The sequence below is a fragment of the Apodemus sylvaticus genome, chromosome 21, assembly GCF_947179515.1.
Source record: "Apodemus sylvaticus chromosome 21, mApoSyl1.1, whole genome shotgun sequence".
Taxonomy (NCBI): domain Eukaryota; kingdom Metazoa; phylum Chordata; class Mammalia; order Rodentia; family Muridae; genus Apodemus; species Apodemus sylvaticus.
In genome coordinates this window covers 12,352,457-12,375,105 of record NC_067492.1, presented here as the reverse complement: position 1 = coordinate 12,375,105, position 22,649 = coordinate 12,352,457, and the positions used below count along the sequence as shown (strand labels likewise).

At 46.9% G+C, this 22,649-nt stretch overlaps 1 protein-coding gene across 1 annotated transcript in view; it reads left to right on the top strand.

Moving 5' to 3' along the window:
- Window positions 1-8,646: 8,646 nt before the first annotated feature.
- The window catches only part of Bco1 (beta-carotene oxygenase 1), a 37,590-nt gene continuing 23,587 nt past the window's right edge, over window positions 8,647-22,649 (top strand). The window contains exons 1-4 of the mRNA XM_052166566.1: window positions 8,647-8,823; window positions 10,729-10,857; window positions 16,845-16,974; window positions 20,360-20,507. Coding sequence (XP_052022526.1) covers window positions 8,760-8,823; window positions 10,729-10,857; window positions 16,845-16,974; window positions 20,360-20,507 — 471 coding nt within the window. The 5' untranslated portion in view covers window positions 8,647-8,759. The remainder of the gene's footprint in view (window positions 8,824-10,728; window positions 10,858-16,844; window positions 16,975-20,359; window positions 20,508-22,649) is intronic.

Here is a 22,649-nt window from a genome sequence, read left to right as displayed (position 1 = left end):
AGGAACACGGGGGCAGAAAGGCAGCTCGCACGGTCTAAACAGAGCATGGGTCCTCTAAGGCCCTAAATGGACCAATGAGGAGGCATTGGGGAGGTGGCTCAGTCAGTTAAGTGCTTTGCCAACAAGCATGTGGACCGAGCTTGGGCCCTAGCGCCTATGTAGAGAAGATAGGCTTGTTGCTATATGGTATAATCCCAACCCTGGAGAGGAAAAAAGAGGCAGATGCCTGGGGCTCACTGGCCGGTCATCCTAGCCAGTTCTCTAGGTCTGTGAGAGAATTCCAACCTCGTCAAAAAAAAAAAAAAAAAAAAAAAAAAAGGAGGGGGCAGCATCCAAACGTGCTCTCTGGTCTCCACATGCATGTGCATGCACAAGCACATGACACAAAAAGAACCACTATACTATGTGCACCCTGTGATCGGAGTGTTCTGGGGGGGGAGGTTATACCCATTTAGGCTTGGGATCCACTGAATCCAACACAGGCAAGGATCTACTGCAAGCAGTCTATGTAGGAGGGGACCCAGAAACCACTTGCAGACCCTTCACAGACTCCTTTTTATTGGATATAGAATCTCTTAATTTCTTCCATCACTCTACCATGTTTGCCACATAGGGAGGACCCTCGTGACCATGTTCTCTTGAGCATAGGTGCTACCCAGACACAGCGTGTGTGTGTGTGTGTGTGTGTGTGTGTGTGTGTGTGTGTGTGTGTGTCCCACACTGTGTTCCTCATTTGCATCTGGCATAGCCTGCAAGCTTTCTCTGTGTTGTTAAGGATCATGGTCACAGTTGTTGCCATGGTGATGCCCAAGCATCTCTCCTATGGACAAGCAATGGGGCTCTTGGCCTCCTTCTCACGTGTGACAGGATTGGAAGTCAGCATCTCTCAGGAGAACACAAGCACAACCAGCCAGAGTCAGTGGGCCTTTACCTTGTGAGTGATCAACAGTATCAACTTGACAAGATCGAGAATCACCTAGAAGACAAATCTCTGGGTGTGTCTGTGAGGACCTCAATTAGGTTAATTAACAGCAGGGAAGACCTACCCTAAATGTCCCAGACCAAATAAAAAGGAGAAAGCAAGCTGAGCACAAACACTTGTCTCTGTTTGCTGACTGTGAACGCCATGTGACCAACTGCCTCACGCTCCTGCCGCCATACCTTCCCCGCTATGATGGACTGTATCCCCGCAAACTGTGAGCCAACACAAACTCTTCCTGAAATTACTTCTGTTATGTGGTTTACCTCAGCAGTGACAAGAGGAACTAATACAACTTGACTCCTTCATACACACCTTGGAGGCAGGGGCACCCTATGAGACCAAGTTACTGTATGGGCTAATACCGTGTCGTTAATCTCTCTCTCTCTCTCTCTCTCTCTCTCTCTCTCTCTCTCTCTCTCTCTCTCTCTCTCTCTCTTGAGACAGGGTTTCTCTGTATAGCCCTGGCTGTCCTGGAACTCACTCTGTAGACCAGATCTTCTTGCCACTGTTCACAACATCTTACAAATAATATCTTCTAAAGGGCACTTGTAATGTCACAGTGCCTTCTAGGCGTGACACCATTGTATTACTGATAATCCCTTGCCTTGATGAACTTCCTCAGCCCCTGCTGGAATCTCATGAGTTTACCTCTGAAGACATCTCTGTCTTGGGTTCTACCTCTGGTGCAGTCTGGTTGAGAGTGACCAGTTCACACAGGCTACTCCCAGAACTGGGACAGCAGGACCACCTAGCTTGAACACCCCTGCGATTGTCACCATGAACTCAATGCTCTATTTAAATTAATTAATTCCCCGCCCCCATGCCTCCATAGCTGTGTCGCCAATCCCACCAATCTCCTGGCCGACTGCTCCTAGAAAGCCTGTTTCCCAGCTGGGCAATGCTTGGGGCACCTTCCTGTGTTCTTTAATTCAACATTCGGGAGCCACTGAGGAGAAACTGACACTAACATAGCCTTTGGAATGGTGAGCAGAATTCTATTGATTTAAAAAAAAAACATTTTTAAAGGAGATATGTATTATTTTATGTGTGTGAGTGTTTTGCTTGCATTTGTATCTGTGTGCCACATGTGAGTCTCATGACAAAAGAGAGCATCAGATTTCCTCAAACTGGAGTTACAGGTAGTAATGAGTGTGGGTGCAGGGAATAGAATGTATTCTTAACTGATGAGCCGTCTCTCCAGCCTTGCACTGTGTGTGTGTGTGTGTGTGTGTGTGTCCATGTGTTTGCCATAGTGCCTGAGTGGATGTCAGAAAACAACTTACAGTCAGAAAGGCTGTTTCTCTCCAGCCTTTCATTTAGTCTGTGTGTGTACACGTGTGTATACATGTATGTGTATGTGTATGTACATGTATGTGCACATGTGCATGAACATGTACATGTTACAGCACATGAGTGGATATCAGAAGACAATGTACAGGAGTTGTCTCTCTCCAACCTTTCACTTAGTCTCTGTGTATACATGTAAGTGTTCATGTGTGTACATGTGTGTGCATGTGCATATTATAGCACATGAGTGGATGTCAGAAGACAACATACAGGAGTTGTTTCCTGTCTGTCGACCAGCTCGGGCCATCAGGCTTGGTGGCTGAGCTATGTCCCCAGATTGGTGGCTGAGCTATGTCCCCAGATTGGTGGCTGAGCTATCTCCCCAGCTAGCTCTCATGTGATTTATTTTTTCTTAGCATGCGCTTGCTGCCAGATCTAATGGGATAAGCTGAACTTTGAAAGACTGACCACACAGAATGAGGCAGGGTTTGGGCATGGTGAGGATTGTTTGCAATCCCAGTGCCAGGGATACAGAGACAGGCAGATCTCTGGCACTTTCTGACCAGGCAGTCAAGCAAAATTGGCAAGTTTCAGGCCAGAGTTAGCCATGTTTCAAAAAAACCAAATTGTTCATCACCTGAGAGATTGCACTCAAGGTTGTCCTCTGGCCTTTACCCAACACACATAACAAATATCCAGCTCTTTCTCTCTCTCTCTCTCTCTCTCTCTCTCTCTCTCTCTCTCTCTGAGAGAATGTGGCAAAGGTGGAGGTTGGCAGTAGGGGCAGAGTTGATAGGAGGGGGTCACAAATCACAGAGCTGAAGCCTTGCTTGCTCCTCATTGATAGCCCAGCACCCAGAAAAAATTATGGCCACCCCAGTCACTCTCCACAGAGGTGGGGGTCACACATGATCCCACCCCAGCCTTTGGACATGCTGTTTCCTCAACAAAGGTTGTATCTCTTCAGCGCTTGCCGGCCCGTGTGCGTACTTGCCTTCCCCTGGACAACTCTAACACTGGCCTCTTCCCATCAGTCTCATAAGAGCTGACCGACTTCTTTTCTGTCCTTGTAGCAGCAGGATCTCCTTCCATCTTGGCATGGTTTGAAGGTATCGGCAAGCTTCCCAAGAGGGCAGGGGAGAACTCTGGGGAAGCTAAAAGCGCCTGGCTGCAAGGATCAACCTGATGTCGCCTTCACCCAGGTTTACCCTGCCTTTGCTCCCTCGGTGTGGTGGTTTGAATTGTGTGACATCATCTGGGACAGGCTTTGCAATGTGATCAGCTTAAGACGAGGTTGCACAAGGATAGATTGACCAGTACCATGACCAGGGCCCTAAGAGTGAAACTCAGTCATAGCTACACAGAATGAAGAATGCAAGAATGTTTTATTGAGGAAAGAGCATGTCCAAACTCATGGAAATGGAGGCAGAGGGGAGAGCATTGAGTTATACGCCAAGGAGCACCAAGGTCGCACGCACTCGGTAGAAGCTAAGAGAAGCAGAGAGAACAATCCCTCAAATCCTCTGAAAAACAATGAACCTGTTGTGACCTCCAGAACAGAGGGTCAATTCCTGTTTCTAAGCTAACCAGTTTGTGGTACTCTGTAAAGGACCCCCAACGACCCTAGTGCAGTGGCCACAGCACAGTGAGCTACATACAACATGTGTGTGTGCACCGAGTGCCTACTGAACATCCACCATGTGCCACACCGGTTGTTCTCCTTCCTTGAGGGCAGTTGCTGCCTGGGAGGGGACTTGGCCTTTCACCTTTAAACCTGACAACCAGGATATGGTCCTTATCTGCCCAGCTTATCACCCTGGCTAATTAGCAGCACCATCTAGAACTTAACTTAATTGGAAAACTGCAAAATAATTTAGATATGATAATACTATCTCCAACAGGGAGGGTAACTTCTAGCAAGAGATAGATACAAGGTTGCAAAATAAGACTGTGGGATTGTTTTATAATACCATTTGTATGGCCTGCTGATTTCAGCTTTTACTTCATATGTGTATGTGTGTGCACATGTGTACATGAATGAACATGAGAGAGAGAGAGAGAGAGAGAGAGAGAGAGAGAGAGAGAGAGAGAGAGAGAGAGAGAGAGAATATGTATTTTCTTACAGGCCTATCCTCTGCCATCATCTTCAGGATTGACCTTCTGGCCAAAAGATTATCATAGCTGAACTGAGCTTGTTCACTGTCCTTGTTTATTTTGGAAGGAGGGGGCTGGAAGGATTGAGATACCCTCACCTGCATATCCATCCACCCCTCCCAACCAGTTGTATGCAGTTTTGCCCTAACTTCACATGGCCTCAAGGTCTCTGAGAGGGGCAAAAGGATGTGGGTAGGGGTTAGAGTTGGGGGAGGGTTGGGGGAGAGGACTCCATCATCCATGCAGAGGGCAGCAGACCTCTCAGGGTGGCTGCTCTAAGGTCATCCACCCTCCTGCCTGTAACTGTGACCTCTTGGCCTGTAAGTCAGCCCTGATAAACTTATTGGTTTCCCCAGAGGAAACTTGGGTGGAATGACTCCTGGGTTTGCTATTGTGGATGTCTCCTCTTTCTTAGTTAGGGCTTGCTGCTGTGAACAGACACCACGACCAAGGCAACTCTTATAAAGACAACATTTAATTGGGGCTGGCTTACAGGTTCAGAAGTTCAATCCATTATCATCAAGGCAGGAGCATGGCAACATCCAGACAGAAATGGGTCTGGAAGAGCTGAGAGTTCTACATCTTTATCCAAAGGCAGACAGGAGAAGATTCTCTTCCACGCAGGTAGAAGGAGGTTCTCCAAACCCACCCCCCTGGCGACATACCTCCTCCAACAAGGCCACACCTCCTAATAGTGACACTCCCTGGGCCAAGCATATACAAACTGCCACATCCCCATGACAGGAATTTTAGCAATAAGTATGTGCTCATGTATGAGCAAGTGTATGCATGTGCAGGCCAGATGCCAATCTTAGGTGATGTTCCACTTCATTTTCAAGACAGGATCTCACTGGTCTGATGCTCACCAAGTAGGTTAGTCTGGGGGTGTCAATGAACCCCAGGGAGCTCCCTGTCTCCGCCCCCTAGACATCCTGAAACTCACTATATAGACCGGACTGGCCTTGAACTTACAGAGATCTGCCTGCCTCTGCCTCCAGAGTGCTGTGGTTAAAGGCGCATGCCACCATGCCTGGCTTCCCGGGACCCGGGTTTTAAATGTGAGTTTGGGGCGTTGAATTGGGTCCTCATTGCTTGCACACGGCCAGTGCTTGGCTGCGAGCCATCACTCCAGCTCTGGTGGGTTGCACATAATCATCCTCCAGGTCCTGGCTCCATGGCTCATCCTTGTGGAAGCCCACCATCTCGGCTCCTGCCCTCCCCTCGCACACAGTCTTGAGGATTTCCCACACCTTTCATTGGCCTGTACTGTGGACCGCTCCTGCTGGACAGGGGTGGCTCATACTCAGGGAGCTGACGAATGAGCAGCTGCATGCGTGGACTAATGTGTCCTTGTTTTTCTGATATCGTGCCCTGGGTTGCCTATTCTTACATCTCACACACACTAGAGTCATTTGAAAGGAAGGAACCTCAATGGCGAAAATGTCGCCATAAGATGCAACTTAATTTATTTTTTATTAGTGATGGATGGGGGAGGGCCCAGTCTGTTGTGGATGCTGCCAACCCTGGCTGGTGGTTCTGGATTCTATGAGAGAGCAGGTTGAGCAAGCCATGAGGAGCAAGCCAGGAAGCAGCACCCCTCAATGGCCTCTGCATCAGCTCCTGCATCCAGGGTCCTGCCCTGCGTGAGTTCCTGTGCTGATTTCCTTTGATAATGAACATGGAATATATCATTATCAGAAGAGACTCTTTTCACCTCAATGAAAAATGGAGAGAGGGAGAGAAAAAAAAAGTAGTGTCATTTCCCCCCCTGAGCCCTTAGTGTATCCCAGATATGTGTACAAGGATGTAACTTCCACGGCTTGGAATAAATAATTCTGGCATGGACACATGTGTTTGGGCATGATGGCAGCAGAAATTCCAGTAAGAGGAAAAAAAATCCTTCTTAGAAGAGAGAGAAAAGAGATAATGGGTCTTGGGATTCTGATATCCTTATATCCTGCTTCTGAGCTATGAAGAGAGAGAGAGAGAGAGAGAGAGAGAGAGAGACAGAGAGAGGTGGCTCAGGCCCGCAGGCACTGTAACCCTGTGTCAGTCAAACTTCCCATCTCTTCCCTGGCAATGGGTCCCTCAGCTCCATCTCCAGTTGTGCACAGTAGAGACATTTCTAAACACGGGCCTCTGGTTCCACTGAGATAGATTCTGAGTCAGTGGATCTGGAGGCCAGCCCAGTAACAGCACTTTGCAAACTCTCACCAGGTGATGACAACATGCAGCCAGGGAGAAGCAGCACAGTTTGTTCTAGAATGTTCTGAAACCCTGAACGACTCTCTGTCCAGCTCCCACCCTCCTCCACAGCTGGGCTATGTGAAGGCAAGCATCGTGGCTAAATCCCCAAACTATGTGTGTGTGTGTGTGTGTGTGTGTGTGTGTGTCTGTGTGTGTGTCTGTGTGTGTGTGTGTCTGTGTCTGTGTGTGTCTGGGGGTGTGTCTGGGTGTCTGGGGGTGTGCATGTGTGTATCTGTGTGTGTGCATATGTGTGTATGCATGTGTGTGTCTGTGTGTGTCTGTGTCTGTGTGTGTCTGGGGGTGTGTCTGGGTGTCTGTGTGTGTGCATGTGTGTGTCTGTGTGTGTCTGTGTCTGTGTGTGTGTGGGGGTGTGTCTGGGTGTCTGTGTGTGTGCATGTGTGTATCTGTGTGTGTGCATATGTGTGTATGCATGTGTGTGTCTGTGTGTGTCTGTGTCTGTGTGTGTGTCTGTCTGTGTGTGTGTCTGTGTGTGTGTCTGTCTGTGTGTGTCTGTGTGTGTGCCTGTGTCTTTGTGTGTCTGTATGTATGTGTCTGTGTGTCTGTGTGTGTGTGTGTGTGTTGCACTTCCATGAGCCTGCGTGCATTCACGTGTAAGTTTGTGCGTAGTCCAGAGGACAACTTTGGCAGTTGCCTTTTCAGGTGCCATTCATATTGTCTATTTATTTTTGAAACATGGTCTCTCATTGGCCTGGAACTCAGCAAGAAGGCTAAGCTGGTTGGCCAACAGCTAAGAAGCTGCCTGCCTCCGCCTTCACTGTGCTGAGACTTTATACAGGCCGTGCCAGCGCCAGCGCCAGCGCCAGCGCCAGGCCTGACTTTGCTTTCTTTCTTTGTTTCTTTCTTGCTTCCTTTCTTTTTTGTAACACAGAGTCCTGGGGGTTGAACTCTGCACCTCTTGCAAGGCAAATACTTTACTGACTGATCCCTGTCCCCAACCCCAAAGCACCTTTACAATTTATTTGATTACATAAGACAGAGAAATCGAACATATCCACAAGATGTCCTGTGGTGTTTTGATTCCTGTATGTGTTGTGGAGGGTGGAAGCCAGCTTGTGGAAACCAGCTTGTGGCTGGTGGAAGCCTTCTGCTGCTCTCCTGGCTGAGGGCATCACTTTCAGCATCAGGAATCAAGAATTCCCCAACTCCTACCCAGTGCTCTCAGAAATGCAATGTGGGTTTTAGTCAATATTGTCACATCAGGATATGTGAACATCGGGAAACTCCAGACCCAAAGACAACCATGGTTCCTCTCTCTTAATAGTCTGAGCTGAATCGAAGGGTTTCCGCTGGACTGGCTACGCAGAAGTCCTCAAGGATCTCCTTTTTTCTGCCTCCCAGCTCTGGAATTCATGCGGGTACTCTGGGCAGAATTCCACGCCTCACATGTTCACAGGCCCTGACATTGCTTTCTGTTTTAATTATTCCTTGGTTCCCGATAAAGTCAGTTTTTGTCTTCCCCATCTTTGTTTTTTAAGTGGACACAAGACACATTTCTGAGCCCTATTCCAAAGAGAAAACCAATCAAGTGTCTGTTGATATGATTTTTAAGAGTGGGAAGGAACCAGACCCCAGGTTAAAATCAAAGCCTTCTCTGTGTTCACAGAAGGCAAAGATGTCACCAACACACACCCTGCCATAGCACAATCAGTGCCTTTGTTGGTCCCGAATGCTGTTCTCTCTGCTCTAACCTTAAACACATCCAGTTCTCAGGATGGACTAGCTCAGGCAAACTCAGCAGAATGCACCAAATCTGGTCTCCTCTGACTTAGAGCATCCGTGGCTAAACTAAAAGTAAAATCAGAGAGGAGGAGTCGGAAAAACACTAATGGGATTAAAGATTAGCAGTAACACATGGCTTGGGAACTGACCTTTGACCCAACACTGTATAAATTACCCAGCAGCTTCCGGCAGCAGGCAGAAACCCTGGCCAGCAGAGGGAAGGGAAACAGAGGACGAGAGGGAGGGTACAGGAACTGATGGAGATATCAAGGAGGAGAGAGCAGGAAGACAGGAGTCTCTGAGTACACGGGGCTTTGTACCAACCTCCTCCCCGCCTCCCACCGACTCCATGGAGATAATATTTGGCCGGAATAAGAAAGAACAGCTGGAGCCAGTACAGGCCAAAGTGACAGGTGAGCCTTCTGTATTTACACGGGCATCTTTTTTTTTTTCTTTCCTGTGTCAGAAGTTGCTTTTTGAAGCCTGGAAACCCATATATGGGAACAAGATTCTGAAACAGTCTCTGTAACCAATGGAGTGTATGTTTACACAGTGTCCACGGGGAGAGCAATTCCTTCTCACTGTCTCCAGAAGAGTGTCCGGAAGGCTACGATAGCCACGGCGCAAGTGGGAGAGGCCAGAGGACAACATGCTGGAGTTGGTTCTTCCCACCTTGTCCGTCCCAGGGATTGACCCCAGGCTGTCAGGCTTGGCCGCAAGTGTCTTTACCTGCTGACATCTAATCAGCCCTTAGGTGGAGATTCTTGCGCAATTGCCTTAGAAGTTGTTGGGAACCTTCCCAACTTTTGTGTGTATTTTCTATAATTCAATCCACAGCTCTGTGTGTGTGTGTTTATATATATTAAATTACATACGTTTCGGTGGCTATTGAAATATAAAAGAAAATTTTACCTTATCATTCTTTGAATATATTTCCCTTTTTAAAAGTTTTTATTATCTGTTTTTTTAAATAATTTATTACTTATTTATTTATTTTATGTTTGTGAATACATTGATGCAGTCTACGGACACAACAGAAGAGGGCATCGGATCCCATTACAGATGGTTGTGAGCCACCGTGTGGTTGCCGGGAACTGAACTCAGGACCTTTGGAAGAGCAGTCTTAACTGCTGAACCATCTCTCTAGCCCAAGTTTTTATCTTTAATCATGTGCATGTGTCTACAGGTGTCTGGGAAGACCAGAGGTGTTAGATTCCCTGAGGCTGGAGTTCCGGACAGTTATGAGCTACAAAGGGTACTGGGAACTGAACTCAGGTCCTCTGGAACTAGAAGAACAGTGTGTGCTATTAGGTTTCGCATCATCTTTGCAAACCCTCTCTTAAATTTTCAAAGATAGAAATGTCTTAGGGTTACTATCACTGGGATAAAACACCATGATCAAAGCAACTTGGGGGAGAAAAGGGTTTTTTTTTTTGGCTTCCACTTCGGAATCCCTGTTCATCATCTAAGGAAGTCAGGACAGAAACTCAAACTGGGCAGGAACCTGGAGGCAGGGGCTGATGCAGAGGCCATGGGGAGTGCTTACCAGCTTGCTCCCTGTGGCTTGCTCTTCATAGATAGTGGAAGGAGAGCGCTCCTGACAGCGGCCCTCTAAACTCACATACACCAAGGCCCAAAGTCAGGCCGGGTGCCATACTCAAGTCGGCCTTCTTGGTTACTTGAAACAAGAGCTCTCACCAATCTGGAACTTCCCAGTTTGTCTAGACTGGCTAACAAGTCCCAGGAATCCTCCTGTCTCCGCCTGCCCCGCACTGGGATAACAAGGCCGTGTTACCTATCACGCCTGACCTTTTTTTCATATGGGTTTGGAAGGCAAGCTCAGAGCCTCCTGCTTGTGAAGTAAACACTTTATCCACCGAGCCGTCTCCCCAGCCTCTCGTGCTGTGAAGCAAATGTTCTCCCTTAAGATTCAGCCCGTCACCTCCAGAAAACCACCGCTTCCCAACTCTTAGCCAGGCAAGGCACTTCCTCCATTCTGCACAGCTCTGGGCTGCAGAACTGCCTTGGCGCACTGTATTTGGAGTGTCTATTCTTCTATACCTTAATGGACAGTGGCTATCTTCAGACTAGGGACAGTGTCTGTTCTCCTTGGTCCTCTTCAGTGCTAGCAAACTGTCTGTCCTGTTGTCCCTTTTCTAGAAAGGACCGTAGAGTACATGGACAGATAAGGAATCGTCCACTCTGTGCACTTGGTTCCTTTCCATGACCCTCTCCATCCCATCCCCCCCTTTTTTCCCCTGAGATTTTTTTTCAGTTTGGTTATGGGATCTGGCAATAAACGGGTCGTCTTTCAACAGGCAACATTCCAGCATGGCTGCAGGGAACCCTGCTCCGGAACGGGCCTGGGATGCACACCGTGGGAGACAGCAAGTACAACCACTGGTTCGACGGCCTGGCCCTTCTCCACAGTTTCTCCATCAGAGATGGTAAGAGCCTGGCATGAGTTGGCCGTTGCCATGGCAACAGATACACGGCTGACTCCACAGCCCGAAACAATAGGAGGCTGTTCTCTTTCCATTCTGGAGGGTCAGGAGTCTGAAACTGATCTCACTGGGGCGATGCCCAAAGTATTGGCAGGGTTGCTTTCCTTCTGGAGGCTCTGAGGAGAACACAGTGCCTTGCTTTCACACGATTTCAGAAGGTGGCTGTACCCTTGGCTTGTAGCCACCTCCCTGTCTCAAAGACAGGACTTACAGTCTTACAAGGACTCTGTGATGCCACCATTACCAGTCACACAACCCCAAAGAGTTAGCTGAGTAAGACTTACAAAGTCCCGCCCATCACACGGGTACCACAGGGTTCAGATGCAGGCCGATCCTGGCGGAAGCATCACGCAGCCCACTGCAAACGACTCTTTGGAAAGGGAGCCGAGGGTTCTTCATCATTTCATCTTTTTTTAAAAAGATTTATTTATTATTTTATATGAAAACTGTAGCTGTCTTCAGATGCACCAGAAGAGGGCGTCAGATCCCATTATGAATGGTTGTGAGCCACCGTGTGGTTGCTGGGATTTGAACTCAGGATCTTCGGAAGAGTAGTTAGTGCTCTTAACCGCTGAGCCATCTCTCCAGTCCCCTCATCATTTCATCTTATGATAGAATCTGCTATGAAGGAGCAACAGTCAGAAAGGGGACAAGCTGGGGACGCAGACATGCCTCTGGTCAAGACGAGAAGAGGCAAGCTGGGCACAGCGCCTGCCCCAACCGTCATGGCTGTGTGTCTCTCCCATTGGCAGCCCAGTCCTCTGAGGGAGCTCAGATTGCCTGCCAGGCCTCTCGCCTCCTCTAGGACCCCCAATGGTTTCCCACTGCAGAACAACGAGGTAGAGACGCAGAATGTCAAGTTCCTCCTGCCTAGTTCAGAAGACACATGTGCAGGCAAATTGGGGTCAAGGAATAAAGAAGAAAATGAGGGGGTGTTCATTTTGTGTTGAGTACTTTATGGAGGTCTTTCATTCTTTAGATTTTTGTTTTATTTATTTTAGTAAATCTCATACAGGTGTGTATCCTGTTGAAGCCATCTCCCATATTCTTCTTTTACACTCTCTTCCTCTCACCTCTCTGATTTGTCTCTTGGTTTCATTCTGTTTTTATTACATATATGTGTGCATACATATATGCATGTATATGTATTGTGTGTGCATGTATATGTATGTATACGTATATGATTTTATGTGTCTATGTATTCTCTATATATGTATGTACATATATGTATATGTACATGTACATGTATACGTATATGTATATGGTTTTTTTTTCGAGACACGGTTTCTCTGTATAGCCCTGGCTGTCCTGGAACTCACTCTGTAGACCAGGCTGGCCTCGAACTCAGAAATCCGCCTGCCTCTGCCTCCCAGAGTGCTGGGATTACAGGCATGCGCCACCACTGCCCGGCATGTATATGATTTTATGTGACTGTATACTCTATATATGTTTGTGTATGTATATGTGTATGTGTATGTATATGATTTAAGTGACTCTGTAAGATCCAGGCATCACAAATGAGAGGAAACACTCATTTATCTTTCTGAGGCTGATTTAATTCAGTTAATACAACAGTTCCCCATCTCCATCCATCTTTCTGCAAGTGACATAACTTCATTCTTTACAGCTAAAAGAAAGTTGAATTGTATGCTCACGCCATATTTTCTTTACCCGTTCTTCCAGTGTTGGACACCTAGGTGGGTTCCAGGACAGCTATTGTAACTGCAGTAAACATGGATGTGCTGGTGTCTCTGGGGTGGGTGAATATCCAGGAGTGGTGTAGCTGGGTCATGTTGTAGATCTAGTTTTATGGGTTTGTTTTTTTTTTAAGATTTTTTTTTTTTAACGATGTGTACATTCTTACATCTGTGTATGGGTATGTATGTGTGAGTGCAGTACCCTAGGGGTCCAGAAGGCGGCGCTAGAGTTACAAGTGATTAGGAGCCACCCAACATGGGAGCTAAGCACTGACAGAGCACCAAACACTATTAAATGTGGATCTACCTTTCCAGCCTTTATTTTCACTTTTTGAGGAACCTCAAACTGACTTTGAGTGGTCAGACTAGTTTTTATTCCCACAGGAGTGGATCCTGGCCAGCCCTTGTTGGTTTCCTGGCTACTGCTTCCTCTGAGGTTAGATGAACTCTCAGTGTAGCTTTGATTTTGTTCTTCTGATGGTTCGTGAGGCTAGACATCTTTTTGTTTACTGGCATTTCGTAATGGTTTTCATGCTTTGAAACTGCTCATTTTATTAGCCCACTTAGCTTTTAAGAAACTGAGGGCCAGGGTGGCGTGGTGGTGCACACCCTTAATTTCTGCACTCCAGAGGCAGAAGTGTAGTGAGAATTTTTGTTTCTTTAAAAACACGTGGATATTACGGGCCTGCGTTTTTGTTTTAATCCCAGGTGTTGGGATCTGGGAACTGTTTCACAGCAGGTGGCTATGATTTACCTGGTGCTATAGCATGGGGCATGGTTTTTACCAGCTGCAGATAGTTCTGCAATTGTGTGATGTTTGGAATTCTGGGGACTCTTCAGAGAGTATATAAATGCTAGGGTCCTGGCTGTTTAGTTGGTGGTTAGATACTATTGGTTGTGACTTGTCAAGTTGTTGTGCCCTAAGAAACAAAAAGACGAAATTAGATAGCCTGGCATTGATCAACTTGCTCCAAAGAACTTAATGCCCCTAATCAGCAGAAAGGAGTCTAAGAGTACCATCACCCCCTTTCCCTTCTATCCTTTTTCCTCTCCTACCTAGTGTTACAGGGTTAAAGAGTTGAAGAAGAAGGTGAAAGAAAGAACCTACAAAGTAGGCAAAAGTCCAGCAACACAGAAGCAGCTGGGTCTCTGTGTGTTCAAGCCCAGTCTGGTCTATAAAGTGAGTTCTAGGACAGCCAGGGCTACATAGCAACATTCTGTCTAAGAACAAAAACAAAACCTAGCAAAGACTAGATAAAAAGAAGCAGCGGAGAGGAGGGAAGCCAGAGAAGGGTAGAGAATGGGTGCCTTTGTCTAAATCTCAAAGGATGTCAGAATAGAGAGCTTTGCTTAAAGCGGTGGTAATGGGTAATGTCAGGTCTCTCTCAGCAAAGAGACTGTTTCTGGGAGACAAAGTCATCCCACTGGGATCAGAGTGTTGGTGTGCATGTGCAAGAGTGTGTGTGGTACTTGCATGGAGGGATATAGTATGTGTATGTGTGTCAGGGTGTATGGGTACACACAAGTACATACAGTGTATATTGTGTGTGTGTACATATATGTGTAGTGTATGTTGGGGGTAGTAGTAGATGTATACGTGTGTGTGGTGTGTGTGTATTAGAAGTATGGGTAGACATTGTATGTGTGGTGTGTGTCAGGGTATATGGGTGTACACAGCATGTGTGGAATGTATTAGAGTGTGTTAGTGCACATAAGTGTGTGTGGTGTATGTCTAAGTATGTGGGTGTACATGTGTATGGGAGTGTGCATGTTGGGGAATGTGCATGTACCTATATATGTATGGTGCATGCTGGGACATGTGAACATACATACGTATGAGGTGTGTGTGTCAGAGTAGGTGGGTGCACCCATGTGTGTTTGGTTTTTAATGTATAGGTGGGTACACACCCACATTCCTGCCTTAATCACAAAGCTTTCAGACTCCAGCCAGTTCTCAAAGACATGAGGCAGGAGATTTCTGTTTACTGTGTCCCTTCAGATGGTGTGGTGTAAGACTTGTGACAGCCACGCAGAGGCAGAGGCTTGGTGACTTACTGTCATGCTCCAGCATCCTCTCTCTCTCTCTCTCTCTCTCTCTCTCTCTCTCTCTCTCTCTCTCTCTCTCTCTCTCGGCTCCTCCAGTGCTCCAGGATCCCACAGCTCTGTGTTTATAGGAAGCAGGTGGTCTGGTCCGAGAGTTTACATTTCAAGTGAAAAGAATTCACCTTTCATGCCAAACATCCTGGGGGCGTAGAAAACCTTAGCCAGTGCATGTGGATGGTGGCATCTAGAAGGCCTGACCAAAGAAGGACAGGCCAGCTCTAAAGTGGGTCTGTGTTCGGTGCAGCGCTCGGCTGGGGACCAACATCAGGCCCATCCCCCAGGCAAGCTTCCAGCCTTAAACATCAAGAGTTCTCCTTGAGCATCTGGAGTTTCTGCAGCTGACGTCCACGTGTAAGATACTTCTATCATGGAGGCAAAAGCAGCTTACAATGGAAGAAAGGGTTTATTTGGGGCTCACAGTTTGTCAAGGATAGCCTGCTGACAGGAGAGCGAGACACTGGTCACACTGCACCCACAGTCGGGAAGTAGAGAGACCAATGCCCAGCCCACGTTCCTCCAGCCCCCAGCCAAGGGATGGCCTTACCTACATTCAGACTGGATCTTTCATCCTCAGTTAAACCTCCCTGGTAACAGCCTCTGAGATCTGACCAGAGGTCTGTCTCCTAAGGCATTCTGAAGTTGCCACTGACAGTGAACCATCAGAAGGTATAGGCTATGTACACTGTGGCCAGATGCCCACGGCACCTTACCTCACTGAAATTGCCGACTTTAGGAGCTAGAAAGATGGTTGCCTAAAGTTGACTACAATCCTATGAGGCTGGTGTTGCTATTACAGGCATTATTCCCCTTAAGTGGAAAATGGATGTGGTTTCCATAGAAATGTACACTCAGGCCTCTGGAGAAAGATATGAGAATACACCTGAGGGTATATAGCCATCGGTGCTGTTAGAAGTCACCAGAGTGATCACGAGGGAAAGGACTGGTCATTTCATGGGACACCCCTCATACCCTCTCTATTAACTCTGATGCCATCTGTGTGGATGTGTTATCAGTAGAGTTTAACTGACTGTACGATGTGTTCAGACTCTGCCTGTGAGCGGCCATTTCTATGTTCATTACCAGCCTAGGAATCTATTATTGCTCAATAGTTGTGCAGTTTACTCTATCGAACCTGTCCACACCTCAATTTTATCAGTGAGAATGTTCACATTTGTGTGTTAAGAATGTTTACATTCAAGTGTTTATAACTTCTCTTACTTTGCTGTTGATCGGCAACTTAGGTGTACTTTTTGAAGATTTATTTGTTTTATTTATATAAGTACACTGTAGCTGTCTTCAGACACACCAGAAGATGGCATCAGATCCCATTACAGATGGTGGTAAGCCACCATGTGGTTGCTGGGATTTGAACTCAGGACCTCTGGAAGAGCAGTCAGTGCTCTTAATCGCTGAGCCATCTCTTCAACCCCCAACAACTTAGGTTTTCTTTTTAATTCAAAATATTTCTTTATTTTTAACTTTTTATTGATCCTTTGTGAGTTTCACATCATGCACCCCAATACCACTCATCTTCCCATCTCTTTGTATCTGCCCTCCTCACTGGCAACCTCCTCAAAAGAAAAAACTCCTCTGTCAAGTCCAGAAGGCAATATTTCACTCTGTCCTCCCAGCCTCTGGCTGTTAAAATCAAAGTCATCTTCTCCCTCCCCTCCCACCTCCACTACCTTCCCATCTCTCTCACCCTTCTTCTCTCCCTCCCCCACTCCCTTTCCATTCCTTCTCCCCTCCCCTCCCCTTTCCTTCTCTTTTATCTCTACCTCCCCTCCCCCTCTTTCCCCTCCTCCACCCTACTCCCTTCTCATCTCCCTCTCCATCCCCCTCCCCCTCATCTCTCCCTCTTCCTCCCCTCCCCCTTCCCTTCTTCTCCACCTCTCCCTCTCCCTTTCCTGCCCTCTGCCCCTCTCTCTGACACATACAAAACACATCCACGTTTTTTAAATGTGTGCAAACAAACTCACACTTCAAATTCCCTTCTCACACTTGCATGACAGAAGCTCGTCTGGGTCAACAAACCTCCCTCTGGACCCCAGTAAAGTCCCTAGAATGGCTGACATCAATTTCATAGGTTCCCAAAGGTGCCAGGCTGACAAGTGTCTGCTTCTGTTCCAGGGGAGGTCTTCTACAGGAGCAAATACCTGCAGAGCGACACCTACAAAGCCAACATCGAGGCCAACAGAATCGTGGTATCGGAGTTCGGAACAATGGCCTACCCAGACCCCTGCAAAAACATCTTCTCCAAGTAACAGCCCTTCTGAGTCTTGACAAATTCATACTTTTGGATATTTCTGATGGTCAAAACAGCCCACATTTTCTCCCCTATAAGTTTCCTTTGGGGGTAGATTAAAAAACCCAGCTAAAGCCGTGTGGCCGGGCTGTGACCAGAGATGCTGTATGATTCCTGATCAATGAAAGCAAGGGAAGCAGAGAGCTCTTGACGAATTGTCAGATGTTCACCTGCCCAGCTGGTAGGAGAGTGCTTGGGCATTATCAGTCAAAATTACAAATGTGTGTTCCCTTTAGTCTAGAGATACACTTGCTCCTGTCTGAGATGACAAATAGACAAAGTTATTCCTGGCTATGTCATTTGTTATGATAGAAGCTGCGAACAACCCAAATGCCATTTCCAGAAATCTGATTGGGTACACAGCAGTAAAACTGTGTGAGAAAGTGGCTCAGTAAGGCTGAAGAGGCGTGAGGCAGCTAGCTGTACGGTGCAAAAACAATCTATGATAATATTAAGTTAAAATGTTGTTGGTTGTTGTTATCGATGATGATGATGAAGATGATGATGATGATGATGTTTTAAAGCAGGATAGAGCTAGCTGGTATCTTATGATTTCTATTGCTGGGGAAAAAAAACACACCATGGCCAAAAAGCAGGTTGAAGAAGAAGAAGCTTATACTTCCAAATTGCTGTTTATCACCAAGGAAGTCAGGGCAGGAACTCAGGCAGGAGAGGAACCTGGAGGCAGGAGCTGATGCAGAGGTCATGGAGGGAGCTGCTGACTAGTTTGTTCCCCTGGCTTGCTCAGCCTGCTCTCTTATAGGACCCAAGCCCACCAGCCCAAGGATGGCCCCAGCCAAAAAGAGCTGGGCCCTCCCCCACTGATCACTAATTGAGAAAATGCCTTACAGCTGGGTCTCATGGAGGCATTTCCTTAACTAGGGCTCCTTCCTCTCTGAGGACTCTGGCTTGTGTTGAATTGGCACACACAAGCAGCCAGTACGGCTGGGGAGATGACTGGGGGGTCAGAGCACTTTGAGAGAAAGCATGGAGTCCTGAGTTTAAGTCTCCAGAACTAAGCATGGTCACAGCATGCCTGTGGTGCAGTGCAGCGGTCTGCAGACAGACAGCCTAGCTCCAGGTCTAATCAGAGACCTTGCCTCAAGAGAGAGTGATAGAGAGAGGCAGGGCAGCTGACATCTGCTTCTGGTCCACTGTGCACATGTGCACAGGTACATGGACCTGCACACACATGAACTACACACACATACACAAGCACATGCACATACATGCACACATACACATACATGCACACATATATACACATACATATACCCATACATATACATGTATACACATATACACACATATATGCATACACACACATGCACAGACACAGACACACACAGGCATACACACATACACACATACACACATACACACATATACAAACACACATGTACACACATATCTGCACATACATGCACACATACATGTACACACATACACATATGCATAACATACATACATGCACACCCATACACACATATACATGCATACACATATACACATGCACACATACACACATGTACATACACACATGCATGCACACACATACACACATATACATGCATACATATATACACATGCACACATACACACATGTACACACACATGCATGCACACACATACATGCACACATACACACATATACATGCATATACATACACACATGCACACATATACATGCATATACATACACACATACACACATGTACATACACACATGCATGCATGCATACACACATACATGCACACATATACATATACACACATACACACATGCACACATGTACATACATGTACACACATATGCACACACATACACACATATACATGCATACACATACACACATTCACAGTACACACATGTACATACACACACACACACCTCTTTCTCAAAGCAAGGCACATAAGTACATTCTGTGTTCAGGGAGGGAAATGCAGAAGTAAGTCCAGATGTATTTTTGCTTGCACAGGGCATAAAGAGATCAGAGAGGACAGTCAAGGGGGCGGGAAGCTGAGGAACAAGAGGGTGGGGAGATTTTTCTGGAACACATCTGAAGTCATCTGGGTTACAAAGCAGATGTGTGTATTACACATTCAACAATTAAATTCTTGGCTAGAGAGTCAGGCCTGCTCTCCCTATCTCCCTTCAGACACACTTCAGAGAGCTATGGAAAGATTCAGGGTGGATTGCCAAAGAGAGGAAAACTACCTCTGCTCTTCTGAGGCTGACATCATCCTTCCCTGGAACAGGGTGACTTGCCCTTCAGATAGGGCTGAGCTGGGGTGGCGTCAACAGAGAGAAGGGAGTGGGACTGAAGGACTTCAAAACCTTACCTGGAGGAGAGCCCTGCAGTTACATCCTCTGTCGCTAGGGAGAGCATCGTTCAACGTTCGCATCCAGTCTTTGCCATTTGTACCAATTAAACTCCCCTGGGTTCTCTTCCTGTTTGCAGTTTGCCATTTGGAGAAATGAACCCCGAGTCCTAATGAACATGTGCTTTTTTTCCCTTTTTGCCAAAAATTAATTCCAAGGCTGAGGATGGAGCTCAGTTAATAGAATGCTCACACAAAGCCCTGGGTTTGATCCTCAGCACAAGCTTAAACCAGACATAATGGACCGACGCTCCGTCTGGACAGAGTCTCTCATTAAACTTGGAGCTAAGCTGTCTGCAAGCAAGTCTGCAGCAATCCTACTGTCTCTGCATCACACAGCTTTTGGGTTCCTGGCATGTGCTTGACCATGCCTAGCCACACACTCAGAAGGTGGAGGCAGGATAATCGGAAGTTCACGGACATCCTCGGGTACATAACAAATTTGAGGCTAGCCTGGGATGAACGAAACTTTGTTTCAAAAGAAAAAAAACTGGGCAAACAAACAAACAAACACATAAATAATTTCTTAAACAAATTTTAAATACTGACTAGAGATTCAGATCTTGCCAAAGCAGAGATGAAAGGTTTTTCTAGGTTTGGGGAGTATTATGGGTACAGGTCTGGTAATCTGTATAGCTACTTAAAATAATCGGAGGCATACCAGTTCCTGCTGGCTCTAGTTAAAGAGACCTCTGCCCTTTTGACACTCAGGAGGAGTGTCCTGTGGCCACACTGCCCTAGCACCTCACTTGCTCGCTGACCCCCCATGATGTGGAATGTGCAGGTAACCTGATACAGTCCGCCAGATTCCTCAAGTGACCCTTTGATACCCAGAGCCTTTTCTCTACTTCTGAAGCAGAACTTGTTAAATGGTGAGAAGGCAGGTCATGGAGAGCAGAACTCCCCAGCTGGCCAGGCACAGCCACTAACATGGCCTGCTTTCTCTCCTTCTTTCCAGAGCTTTCTCCTACTTGTCCCACACCATCCCCGACTTCACAGACAACTGCCTGATCAACATCATGAAATGTGGAGATGACTTCTATGCGACCACAGAGACCAACTACATCAGGAAAATCGACCCTCAGACTCTAGAGACCTTGGAGAAGGTATGGTAGGCTTACAGTTAGCGTCCACTCCTGACCCAATGAGGAACCCCACTCCCCACACCCAGGGGAGGGGGGGAGGCAAGCTGCCCACAAGCCTCCACAAATGTCTCAGCCGCCTTAGCTTACACTTACACTTAAACAAGGACTCCATCTTGGTGACTGCCCTCATTCCTACTGGTTCCTATATACAGCACAGACATGTGCTATTTATTTATTTTTTCTTTTTCTTTTTCTTTTTCTTTTTCTTTTTTTTTTTTTTTTTTTTTTTTTTTTTTTTTTTTTTGGTTTTTCGAGACAGAGTTTCCCTGTGTAGCCCTGGCTGTCCTGGAACTCACTCTGTAGACCAGGCTGGCCTCGAACTCAGAAATCCACCTGCCTCTGCCTCCCGAGTGCTGGGATTAAAGGCGTGCGCCACGACCACCCGGCTGCTATTTAAGTATATATCAGTTAACCACAAGACACATGCGCGATGGGGACCCCAAAGATGATTCCACCTAGCGACACTGTAGCTATATTATTGGATAAACTCTTATGATGCCCATGTGATGAAATCATCTCATGGTGGCTTTCTCATGTGTCCTCCTACTGCTGGAGAGATGGCTCAGTGGTTAAAAGCATTAGGTGATCTGAGTTCAGTTTTCAGCATCCTGGCTGTAACTTGTAACTCCAGCTCCGGGGGGGGGGCAGGGGGGGGAAGAATCTGATGCCCCCTTCTGGCCAGGGTGGGTACTGCACACACTCGCCGGTGAACATACACTTTAAAACACACTCGTACGCGCACATACACTTTTAAAAAAATACAGACATAAAAACAAATCTTTAGAACATATCCCCGTCCCTAAAAGTGGTATAGACTTAAGTGACTTAAAATAACAGAAACCCTCTGCCTTGCATTTATGGAAGCCACAATTCTAAATCCAACACGTAGAGCCGGGCTCTGTCTGGCAGGTTATAGAGGGTTTCCTTCCTGTGTTTCCCAGCTCCTGGACTTCTCACCAGTCCTCGGTGTTCCTCAGGCCATAGACATATGAGCTCACTTTAGTCTCCACCTCCTCAGTCCTTTTGTGTCTATGTGTTCCAGTTCCCCGTGTTCTATAAGCACGCGAGGCGTAAGAACCCAGCCCACTCTCACGTGGGACAGAATCACCTTGTGGGGATTACACATTCAAAGATGCTACTGCCACATGGGATCACATTCACGAGCTCGGGGGTTAGGACTTCCTTCTGTAAGTTTGGAAGATGGTACAACTCAAAACCATACCCACAGTTCTTACAGGACTCAGGGTGTTCTACCCACAGTGACCTGCAGAGGGAGGTATTACTCAGGAAGCAAGGGCACTAGCAGACAGCACCGCTTCCTGGGAAGTGCTGGGCTAACATTAAATCAATAGATTTCCCCCGTGTCAGTTTGCTCCAGCTAGATGTTCAAAGCCACAGTGATGTCATAAGGCATTTGAGTGATCTGCTAAGTTGAACACCTATCTCAGCCAGGAAATTACGTCCAGTTCCTTGTAAACTAGGTGGCAAGGGCCCAACTGATGCATGCTGGGAAATACCGGAAGAGCCTGAGCCCGACCTAACTCTTGGCTGCTTTGTGTTATCCTGAGAAAAGGCAAACAACTAGTGCCTACCCATCCCACGGGTCTCCGGCTTTGGTCTGTTCTGAGCAGGGGCCATCGTTCAACTTGTTAGTAGAATTCCTGCTTTGAGTAAATGGCTTTAGAACTTTTTGTTTCCAGAGTATAATTATAAGCGGCCTGGGGAGCTACGCCTCTGCCTCTGTGGACTCCAACAGGGGTGAATTTAAAGGACACACAGAGTGTCTCAGACTGGCTGACAGTGGCGATCTATCTACCTCCGCCTTTGCTTACAGCCTTCTGTTCCTGAGGCACCCTGTCTCTATATAAGGATCCTGACAAGACCAGGATTGGGGTGGGAACTACAGGCACAAAAACAAACAAACAAAAACAAAACATGTGGCTCTCTAGCCCCCCACAACCGATTTCTGCCTCAGCGGTAATACAAGCTCAAATCTGGTCATGAGAATAGACATCTCATAAAAGGTAAATTATGCCTTTTTTCCTCCCGGTTAGGAGATTTTCAAAGAGATCCGTCCTCATTCTAGTCTTAGGCCCAGTCAGG